The sequence below is a fragment of the Rosa rugosa genome, chromosome 5 (genome assembly GCF_958449725.1).
Source record: "Rosa rugosa chromosome 5, drRosRugo1.1, whole genome shotgun sequence".
Lineage (NCBI taxonomy): Eukaryota > Viridiplantae > Streptophyta > Magnoliopsida > Rosales > Rosaceae > Rosa > Rosa rugosa.
In genome coordinates, this window is record NC_084824.1 from 22,811,876 (window position 1) to 22,823,985 (window position 12,110).

At 38.5% G+C, this 12,110-nt stretch overlaps 1 protein-coding gene and 1 long non-coding RNA gene across 2 annotated transcripts; both read left to right on the top strand.

Moving 5' to 3' along the window:
- Window positions 1-263: 263 nt before the first annotated feature.
- LOC133708643 (uncharacterized) lies at window positions 264-1,304 on the top strand. Its single transcript, XR_009845934.1, has 3 exons — window positions 264-711; window positions 821-932; window positions 1,015-1,304. It is a non-coding gene; the product is annotated as an uncharacterized LOC133708643 (long non-coding RNA).
- A 6,527-nt stretch (window positions 1,305-7,831) lies between these two features.
- Window positions 7,832-9,375, top strand: LOC133708056 (jacalin-related lectin 3-like). The gene is made up of 3 exons (XM_062133503.1): window positions 7,832-7,966; window positions 8,193-8,411; window positions 8,497-9,375. The coding sequence occupies exons 1-3, from the start codon at window positions 7,964-7,966 to the stop codon at window positions 8,683-8,685; spliced, it is 411 nt and encodes a 136-aa protein (XP_061989487.1). The 5' UTR covers window positions 7,832-7,963; the 3' UTR covers window positions 8,686-9,375.
- The last annotated feature ends 2,735 nt before the right edge of the window (window positions 9,376-12,110 follow it).

The window sequence follows — 12,110 nt, forward strand, 5'->3', positions numbered from 1 at the left end:
GATCAATCACTCCTTTTCCTTTTGGACCGGATCCATTCGCACAGTTCCATATATGCTGGAATCCAGAATATTAATTTTAGCCTCTTCTGCAGTTTCAAGCTACGTTCCTGTTAATTTACTAATCTCTTAATCGATATGAATCTATATAATGTGTGTCTGTGGCGCACGCTCTTCACCTGATCAATCTTTTAATTTAGGCTGAATATGCAGATATATAAATGGATTCCTCTGAAAGTATCTCCTTCCTAACCAGTGTGCAATATTCAAGTTCATTCACAGCCTCACGCTCTCACCTTCACTCTCTTCTGACTTCTTCCTCCCATTTTGCCTCAATTCCAACATGGCAATATCCAGGAGGAGACTTTGTCGACTAAACAATGTAATTAAACATAGTTTTCCATAAATCATATATCCATCTCGATATTTATATATGCTATATGGATTTTATTTTTGGTCTTTATAGATTGTACGTTGTAATATTTTTGCTGGAACTTCCTTAATTAGATACAGACAAAATTCAAGGTTGGGCCATTTGGATCAGAAACTGGAGGGGAAATTTTTGATGATGGTATTTACTCAACAGTGAGGCAGTTGGTGATAAATTATAGATCGTCCAATGTTGATTCCATCAGGATTGAATATGATGACAATGGGAGCTCATTTTGGTCGGACCAACATGGTTCCAGCCTGCTTTCTAGCAAAACAGACACGGTTTGTCTAATCTACACCCATTGTCGTTTATTAATCTTTTTTGATCTAGGCTTTCAATAATGCTACCAATTAATTCGTTAATTAGTTATATTTATACGTCTTAATACAGATCAAGCTTGATTATCCGGACGAATTTTTGACTTCAGTTCATGGACATTATGATAAGCTGTGGTACTTGCCGACCAATGTTTGCTCCCTTACTTTCAAGAGCAACAAGAAGAGTTATGGACCATATGGAAAGGAAGTAGGAAGATTGTTTTCAATTCAAGTGCCTGGGAGTAAGATTGTTGGCTTTCATGGCAGGTCTTCCACTTATATGGAAATTCGGGCAATAGGTGCTCACCTAAAGCCTCTTGATCATCACGAGAATGAAAAGTACCTCCAGTCAAAACCTCTCGAGCTTAAAGACTCTTCAGTGGTGGTACAAAATGTGTCGACGCCTCTACTTCTAGATGGATATCCTTCTCAGACTATGCTGATCAAGGAAGATTACGACAAAGTTAACAAACCGATATCATGCGTAATTTCCAATAACCAAGTTCAGGGAAACGAGGGCAACCACTGTGGAACTTACGCTGTTGGAAATACATATAATTTTCATATCAAGGTACTTAATCTTGAATTTATCAAAAAAAAAAAAGGTACTTAATCTTCAATGTCTTAGTTTTACTGTTGTCCTTGCTTGAATGTTTGTCCACCGCTACTTACTGTACGTGATTTATACTGACTAATTGTTACCAAGCAAGTACTAACCGTATTAATGAGTGATTAGGAAGCATATATTCAATAAATTATTCACTTTCCCTCAAGATTTTTCAACTGCGAATTCTCGGTTATCTCGATGGCCATGCATAAAGTTCTTTCTAGCTACACTTGTTCTACATAGATTCTAGTTGGCTCGAATTCCTAACCAGTGTTCTAAAATCCCTCTGGGTGGCAGCCTAGGCAGTTAGGCAGTGGTTAAACACCTCGATTAAGAAAATACATTAATCATGCGCGCAATCAATTAATTAGTGTCAGGGAATTAGGGTAAGATCATGTCATTGAGGCATTGAGCTATCTAGGTGATCGAGTATAAAAGATAAGACTCGATATTTGGTGGAGAAAACCGTGAGCTAGTAGATTATATATGCATACACAGTCACTTTTCCGGCATACTCATAGACAACTGTAAGCTAGAGGTTATAAATGTGTTACTTCGGACTAATCTTGACATCACCTTATTGCTATCTCCCTTTTTTTTTTTTTTCCCTTCTAAATTAGGAGTCAATTGTACGTGTTTGTTACTTCACTTTAATTTTGTGGATTATTAGTCATCGCGGTAACCAAATACTATATATCTATATTGCTTTACGTAGCCTTGTTCTCTAGGATTTCTTGGTTGAGGGTAGATAACGATCATATGAATCCGATCGGTATCAAAGAATTAAGGCAAGACTAGAGCATCACCCACCGTAAATCATATGTGACTTGTCATATTGCAAGAAATATGTTGTTTAATGAAAAAAGAGTTGCCACAGTATGGTATAAGCCATAAGCCATATTTCAAAATAGCGGGGCGAATAATTATGCCTAAGAGACAAAAAAACGTGCAACGGCTATTCTCCAAGAAGGTTTTGAAGAGGCCATTACTTAATATTGTAATTCTCATAATTTTATAATTTATTATATTTTATGAAAACAAAATTCATTATTATGTATTAAAATAATCGTGTCTAAATATATTCAATATATTTGAAAGATCTCGTTGTGACCTACATAATGGTAATCTAAAATGAGACGGAATCTCTTCCGCTCTCTCTCAAACCCTAGCCGTCATGGCTGGGGGTTCTATCATCGGCGCTTGCCGTCAACACCAAGCAGAGCCTCTCTCTCTGCCTCTCATTGCCTTCTCGAAACTATCCAACTTCAATCGACAAGCTTTCAATCGATCCTCCTCGCACCAAAGTATGCCGGCAACTGGTGTGGGAGATCTTGGGGAAATCTAATTGTTTCTCGATGTCAAGTTGCAGAGAGGTGTTCTTCAATTGATTGGGGCCGAGTCAGGCCTTCCAGAGCACGGCTTAAGGCTGTCGAAAATTGGAGATTCTGGCCGATTATGATCGACAATCTGATTTTGTTGATGGCGAAACAAAAGGATCAATTAGGTATGAGGAGGAATTCCTGGGCCCAAAACAGAGGAAATTTGGCGGCAGTCCGATCTGTGGGTATTGCGACGGTTGTGGCAATGGTAGGGACACGGGAGGTTGACGGCGAGCTCGGCTTGAAGTGGATCAAATGTGTTTTGACAGGGCATGGCAGGTTGGAGAGGAACATGGCAGGGCTCGCTATTGCGACGCTTGGACTGGAGACAATGAACGGCGGGGAGATGGAGAGGCGAGGACGCTTCTGGAAGGGGAAGTCGACCGTCAATCGCCGGAACCACGATTGGGAGACTGTGATCGGGAACAGTGCAGCAATTGGTGCACCCAATTTGGGTTGGATGCCCGGATCAATTTTGTGGCCCAATTTATGTTGGAGGCCTAATTCTGTTTGGGTGCCTAAACTCTCTTGGGTGTCCAAACAAAGTTGGGTGGACCAATTCAATCATGTTTTGGGACTTCAAGTTTTAGGCTATGCGTCTATGGGGTTTTGAATTTGGGATCCATGAGGAGAGATCCACCCACACATCCTAGTCCTAGCTTGGATCGCAAGGAGGAAATTTGATTTTTTGTTGAAATATGTCTATTTACTATGCTCTAGATTTTTCATAGTTATAGGCTTGCTTCTGAATAAGTGAGTACTGGTTGTCTAATGGGTGATGCTAGCATACCACGTCCTAAACTTGCCCTAGAATTGGCAAGGGAATGTATGTATCCGTGTCATTCTGGCTTGAGATGAATGAATGATTACTTGGTTCAAAAAAAAAAAATCTACATAATGGTATAATTTTTAGTATTAACAAATTTATTGACATAAATTTCACGAGAAAAAAACTTGTAACTAAAAATGATAAAGGACATAGATGAAATAAAAGTTTAAGTTGAATGGAGAGGGGCAAAAAATGAACAAAAGGAGTAAATAACAAAAAATTGAGTTCGTTTGGAAGTCAGTGAAATCCACCTCGGAGCTTGAGAGAAACAACGACGTCTTTGACAGACACCGTCTTCGTCTTCGTCTTCACGTCGGGAAAGTAAGCCTGGTTCTTGTCGTCCAAATGCTGGCAATTGACGAGAAGGTAGACACTGAAGGCAAAGACGACGACCACCAGTATAATGGCGACGATTACGAGCGCGAGGTTGAAATCCCCATTGTAAGGTCAGCTGCTCCCGATTCAAATCGAGCTATGGAGAGGTCTGGGAAAATTCGAATGGATCTCTGTAGGGTAAGAAGGTGAGAGAGATATCCCCAAACTTTCTGATCCTCAGTGGCATAGATGTAAAGTTTTTAATTGAACTAAGAGTTTTGGTGATTTTTCATAAAAATTTGGAACCAAGCCTGTTTCATTTCCCTTGGGCTTGGGCTTTGTGTTTTGATTTGTATAAAACCTACATAAGTTGGTTTTTATATTTTTCCAACTGTCGGTGCTATTATGTATTTTTCTCTGTTTTTTTTTGAGAATAAGAAAACCTTTATTGATAATAACCAAATTACACCATACGGGAATGACCGGTGGTGGACATGAACTCCCCACTCTCTTCCCTAAAACCTAAACCAGTTATGGGTCCGTCATCAAGAATGACTTCCATGAGCCGAAGGGGCCCAACCCCTAACCACCTATAACGCCCAACCACTCGGGCTACAAGAAATCCCGAGAATCTTGATACCACCTCATAGACAATCGCCAGAAAAACCAACGCCCTCTTCCACACCGTGTCCCAAAGATACCAGACCACGTGCAAGGATCGCTCGTTAGCACATTGACCATAAGATAACACCGAAATTAAACCAATTCGTCCCCAGGAATGACACCACATCCATGGCACCTCAAATTGACCCAACCCTAGCTCAACAGAGTAGGGACATGCGAATGACCAGAAAGACCTAACCAAAATCCTAATCAAAAACCTAACCAAAACAATTACTCTAATTAAAAACATGAAACAGCCCCACCTACCGTCTTCCTTCTCCTTAGGTGGCCCGCCGGCAAGCCACCTCCATAACACTGCCCCGTCAAACTCACATCGCCGGAAAGACACAGTCCGCACAGCAAGCCACGCCGACCTCAACTGTTGTTGGCCGAAACCAGAATTAAACCCAGATCCCGACGAGTCCACACCGAGATCCAGTGCGAAACTCTCCATGCCTTGCCGCCCGGCCTTGTCCGTCCGCTTGATCCGCCTATCAACCCATCTTTGAGAGATAGCCAGTGCCATACAATCCATGGCATACCGCCGCCACGATCTGGCCTCAGGCCACCTGCTCCAAGCCTGCGTCGAATCCCAGCCACCCATCCTGCACGCCTGCGCTGCCATCCGAGAAGAGAGAAACGTCGTATACGACCCGGAAGGATGAATCCGAAACCCGATACGGAGCCCCGAGCCCCCACGATCCCGTCCGGCAACACCCGCCACTCGTGGATGAGGCCGGAACCCACAGTCGACGCGGAGGCGCCGCCGGACAGGCAACAAGCTTTTCTTTGCGATTTCCAAAACCCTAAAAGGCTTCCCTGTAATCTCGGAGCAAAATTTGATCAGTATATTCTTTAATAGTCTTTTTTCTCTGTATTTTTCTCTTTTTAAATCTTTCATCAGTTCAGAATTAGTACCCGGTTGGTATGCCAAGGCTTCCTTATTATTTATTAATGGTGTTGGCACCTTATCGGACTAGAAGTCTCCTTAGTTAACATGATCATTTTTTTTTCAGCCTCATGGTGTTATAGAGAATTAGTAAATCGATTAGTGTGTCCATTTGGACTTAAGAAGTTATGTTCAGATTTTGTTGGTCTGATAGTGAGCTGTTAGTGACTCTTTATTGTATTATTTATACTACTTTAGGGCACCTATTTAATAATAATACAAAATTAATTAGGACACTTTTGCATGTGGAAAATAATATCGATTTAGTTCCTGAACACGTACAATATATTTGGGATCCAATTATGATTCTCATCCACAAAAGTAAGAATCCTAAAAAGTAAAGTAATAAACACGTTGCAAATATTTATAATATGTAACCTTTTATTCTTTGTATAATATTTATATCCTTTTATTCTTTGTGGAGGATTATCGATTTTAAAATTTGAGCAATCATAATATGTAAACCTGAGCAAGACTAGCTACACTATCAATAAATTGAAAATGTGTTTTGACTTCGGTTTGTCTCCAAACTATTTATCTTCACCAGTACGTTATGTAAAAGATAACGGATTCCTTGTTATGTATACATATATCTCTGCACTATTAATTTTTTTTTTTTTTTTTCATTTCATAGTTAGTGTGAACAAAAATTAATCGGCCAACTTTTCATCCAAGTAGCTGATACAGCACGCTAGCAATTAGTTTATTATTGTTATCTCAAAGATGCCACTATATACGTTCTATATACAATGATATATAGCAAGTGAAATTCCCTCGGCTAAGATTCTGGCCTGCTCTTCATTCGGCCACCAAACGAAAGTGACTGCTTTGCAATTCGATAAGAGTAGAATCATAATGAGGTGTGTGGACTACGATTACACCAGAGTAAGAATCATATCCTACTAAAATCTAATGCAGATAGAATCATAATAATGTGTTGACCAAGATTAGCCAGACTATAAGTAGACTGAAGATGTGTTCGACTTTAATTAGTTGGTCTCGAAGCTTGTATTACGGAAGAAGTGGATAACGATTGTTGCTAACAAGTAGCAAGAACCTAGGCACTGACTGCTAAATGACGAAGAATGAAGATATATAGATAGACAAACTAGGAGAAGTCGTTGGGGTACACGTTTTGCGTTTTCTTGTGATCAAAATTTGCCAAACACCACTAAGTGCTAGCGATCGATGCTGGGCGGTTTAATTTGGAAAGTTATGTGTAGCTCAGGCCTTGTAGTAGTCATAATATTGGTAGAGTCGTAGAGATAAACGTACTCTAAGGCCTCTCGTTAATTCATTTGAATTGAGAATGAGAAAATATTTTAATTTTCTTGTTAAGTACATGCACAATTGACAAATGAAGTCTGGTAAATGAAAAAAGAACACTTGAGTACTTAGTGTCTTAGTAATTTTCTTTTCTCTTTATTATTGTATAGTTGAGTGCTTTTTTTGTGGATTCTTGCTTATCTCGATAACGCTATATTTTTAGGAGTTGTACTCGAGTTTTTAACGTATATAAAAGGAGACAGTTTCTTTAAAAAAGAAAAGAGACAGTTAATCAAAATCCTTGTTAGTAGCTACTTGCTTAAGAATGTGTTGGCAGTACGCTAGCTATAGCTATCTAGTGTAAAGTAAACGATAAGACTCTTTTGTGGAGAATATCTAATGAATGGTTATAGGAATTTGAACAATCTCGTTCAGTATTTCTTCTTTTGAACTGGAACCTTTCGCACAATCCATATATGTTGGAAAACAGAATATTTAGCTTTTTCCAAACTAATTACTACAGTTCCAAGCTACTGGCAAAGTATTAATGTCTTAAATCTTAATGACTTAGAGTATCTTTAGCAATGCTAGCCATTTTTGAGCCAAATTTTAGCCAAAGTAGCTAAAAAATCATTTTAGCTAGCCACTTTAGAAATACGTCTACATCAATACTCTCTATTTTAGCTAGTTTTGAATTTATATTAATTTTTAAATGAATATTAAATAGTTTAAATGTATTTATAAATTACATAAAATAACTTCAAATGAATGTTTTAAATTATAGAGAGCCTCATCTCGCTCTCTATATTTAGGAGCGAGATAGCTAAAAGTTATAATAGAGAGTCACTTAGGAGTCTGGTGCAGCTACTAAAATATATAAAAAGTTAAACATGCTCTCCAAAATAGCTAAGGAGTCAAAATAGAGAGCCTGCTAAAGATGTTCTTAATCCATATTTATTTAGGCTCGGTCTTTCTCCTTTGAATTAGATCCATTCCAATGATTTTAATTTTTAACATTAATTGGAAAAGAATATTTAGATTCTTCCGTGCAAGACTACAGTTCTAAACTACCTAGCTATTTATCAAACCCTTCGCTCAAATGCTCAAGGCATATATATATAACTCTCTAATTTCGCCATTCAATTTCATTCGATCACATCCTTAAACTCACTCTCTCCTCACTTCCTCCCATCTCGTTTAATTCGAACATGGTAAGTGCCTATACATATTTACATTGATTCAAGTGCTCTGCAAGTGTCGATTTTGTCCTTGTTTCTTTTAGGTCTGTCTTATAGACTGTGTATGTAATTTATGATTTCTTTTCTCTCTGTCTATACAAAAATTCTTTTGTTCGTTCATTATACCTCAGTTCCAAGCTGTTACATATACGTACTAAATAAATTGTAGATTAATGTTAATATTCCACGCATGTTACAGAGTTTGAAGGATTCTGGTGAGAAAAAACTGTTGAAACTTGGGCCCTTTGGATCAGAAACCGGAGGGGAAAGTTTTGATGATGGAGCTCATTCAACAGTCAGGCAATTGGTAATATCTCATTCATCGAACATTGACTCCATACAGATTGAATATGATGACAACGGGAGCTCATTTTGGTCAGACAAGCATGGTCATGAAGGCGATACCTATATTGACACGGTTAGTCCAGTCGTAATCCCTCAGCTTATATAAACATATATGTAATTAATCACTGAATCATTAATTAACTATTTTTTGTCTGCAGATCAAACTTGATTATCCGTACGAATATTTGATTTCAGTTCATGGAAAATACGTTAAGTTTTGGCGGTTCCCAACCTATATTTGCTCCCTTACTTTTAGGAGCAACAAGAAATGTTACGGACCATATGGAGATGAACTGATGAAGGAAACCTGGGAAAGTATTTTTCAATCCAAGCACCTGGGAATATGATTGTCGGCTTTCATGGTAGGGCTTCCATTTTTATGGATATCCGTGCAATAGGAGCTTACCTTAAACCCCTTGATCATTATCAGAATGAAAAGTACAACCCCTCTAAAGTTCTCGAGGTCGTGCCCGCACTACGAAATCCGTCAAGGCCTCTACGTCAAGCTAGATATCCTTCTCAGACCAAGCTCAGAAACACACACGATGACGACGAAGAAGATAACAAACAATTATCATGCATAATTGCCGGTAACCAAGTTAAGGGAAACGAGGGCGACCGGAATGGAGGATTCGCTGTTGGAAATACATTTATTAATACCCACTACTATTATCCATTAAAGTTCAATAATGCCATGTAGAAATTGCATTTCAAGGTAGTTAACGTGACTCTATCAAACTCACCTTTTTTTTTTTTTTTTTGAATAGTCCATAGCGACTCATTATTACCATCTGTTGAGAGTATAAATCTCAATTGGTCACTCCATCCATTATGTTCTATGAAATGATATATGTCAACATTATAGCAGGTTATCCTATATGTGAATGTCTCACAGCCACACGAGTTTCATGTCATCCAATATAAATTGTTCATGCGTATGGCTTGAAAATTCGCTGCATGTGCGGAACCGTTTTGAGAGTATGAATTCCATAAAAAAAATGGAGACATTGCATATGAGTTTAAAAAGATTTGGGGCACTCAATCCATTACAAATTAGTTTTGGATGTAAAGTCCATATTACTTTATCACCATCCATTATGTTGTTTTGAAATGAATAGCAGGTAAAGATTTTGATATTGAGAAGGATATTGTATTCACTTAATAATTACAGAATAGGGTTACAAGCTTTTATACAAGGAGTATACGTCTCCTACTCCACAATTGTAGGACTAATTACACTACCAGAAAACTTGTCTTTTACGACGCGCAAATTACGGCGTGCATAAATTGTGCGCTGTAAAAGAGTGTCATTTACGGCGTGTTTTTTTGTGTGCCGTAAAAGACTTTCCTTTCTGGTCTTTTACGGCGTGCTTTGCATGTGCGCCGTAAATGTCATGTTATATTTACGACATGCTTTTTTGTGTGCCGTAAAAAACTTTTCATTTTAGTCTTTTACGGCATGCTTTTCATATATGCTGTAAATGAGGTGATTTTAAAGTCATTTACGGCCTATATTACTGTGCGCCGTAAATGACGAGCAAAAATTTCAGAATCCCGCTGACCTAAATTCTAATTTGCCACCAAACCTTTCAGATTCCAAAAAATAAAACCTAACCGCAAACCCAGATCTCTCTCTTCATCGATCTCCCATCTCGTTTCCTCTTCTTCTCTTCATCCTCACTCATTGATGAAAAGGCCGATGCCAATAATCTGGTCATCAGGTGAGTACTTCTCTCTCATCTCTCCCAAATTCAATTGGGGCTTGTTTCTGATTTTTTTATTTATGAATTCATTTAGATCTGAGGAAGAACGTGCAGCTGGTGTTGAAGAAGTGTGAGCCCATGACCACGATCGAGATTTCAACAATCGCATAGAACGCGACACCACGAAGCACTTGAACAAGAACAACTCGCTCGGACTCAAATGCAGCGAGGCCAAAAGCGCAGAGAAGACTCGGTTCTCGCCGGAATTGAAGAATCTCTTCACTCTGGAATCTCCGTCGTTCACTCTGGTTTTGGCGCGGAGGTATTCGGCGGCGAGGCGGGAGTGGAGAGACTTGATTCTATCCTGATTCTGGTCCAGCACAATTGCGTCCAGCCCTTTACCCAAGAATCCAGTAATTCTTCTGCTCATCTCAATTTTTTTTTTGGGGGTTTTTGATTATTTCAATCTGTTTCTTAAAACCCTAGATTGGATTGGTTCAATTTGAGTAAAGTTAATGGCTTTTTGTGAATTCCTTGTCTCAATTTTTTTGGGGGTTTTTGATTCTTTGAATCTGGTTTGTAAAACTCTAGATTGAATTGGTTTAATTTGAGTAAAGTTAGTTGCTTTTTGTGGATTTGTGGTGATGCAGAGGCTGGGCGTAAAGTTCAGTACATTGCGGTGTATGATATAACATACTCCATCGACTTAGGTTTGCAAAATTTCTGGCGGTTGTGGCCCAGGAGCTTGATTTAGTTCATTTTTTTGTGTATTTTTTGTTTGGTGAATTTTGGGGGTCGGATTGGTGTTTTATCTACACTTGCTTTGTTTTGGTAGTGCAAACAATTTCTTGCTGGTCTACTTGAGCACGGCAGACTTACACAGCAACAATTAATGGACAGAGCCAATCAGAAATCCAAATCAAATAGCAGTCAAGGTATTGCTTTAATGTTTGACCTATTTGATATCGGAAAATGATGAATTCAATAGTGTTCTTTTGTGGGAAGGAAAAGAGAATTTAATGGGATGTTGTGATTAAATGTACTTTTTTTTTTGTGCTCTCCATGCCTATACATGCTATTTTCTATTGGGGATAGTAAGTACTGTTTCTGGGTTTTCTTTCTGCAGTTCAGAATGCTGCTCAAGATAACTTTGTTAGACTTGTGACTGCTCGTTTTGTTGAACGTTGCCCGGCCCCTGAACCACTTCTTGAAGAAGCACCTGAACAAGAAGGTCCAAAGAAGCCACGCTCTAAATCTGCTAAGGTAATGCAACTAGATATTTTGTATCAAATATAATATATTATGTTTCGGGTAGGCCTCTTTGATGTGGGGTGTTTGATTATTAAAACTTTTGTTACATTTGTTGACAGAGATTGAGTTGTATCGGTGTTTGAATAGTGTGATTTTAAGCTCCTCTCAATTATTAATTAATCTTCACATGATTACTTATGTAGTGACATCAATTAACCTAATGACAAGTTGGCTAATTTGTTAATGCTTTTGTGTTTGGCTCGATACATATACCCCTTATGTCTATATCAGATAACTCTAACAGTCCCTTAATAATAAAAATACTCCAATCAAACAACAGATTTGGAAGAATCAAACAACAGACTTATCTAATAAAATTTTCTGTCAATTATGTTCCTGCACCAAAATCACTAGGGCACACATTTTTTGATGTTCAGTACTTGCCAGATCCCTTGTGGGGTGCAATGACAATTCTACTTGCTTTTCTCACAATGTCATTTCTGTTTCTGCAATAAAAGAAGTGCTACCTTGTTTATATGATATCAGGACCTGTCTATAGTCTCTAGACAATGTTCTTTATATCTTCTTCATTATCCCTTGACCTAACAGAACCTTGATGATGCTCTCATGCTCTTCCATGACTTCTGATTCAGGAATTATGACCACAATATTATTGGCACTTCTTCATATAAACAGAGGGCATGCCAATATTATTACTGAAATGGCGGAGGTATTCGGCGGTGGTGACGAGGCGTTGCAATTGAGAATTGGAGCTGAGCACGCCATTATTTACATCGATAGAGCCTCTGTAGGGATTT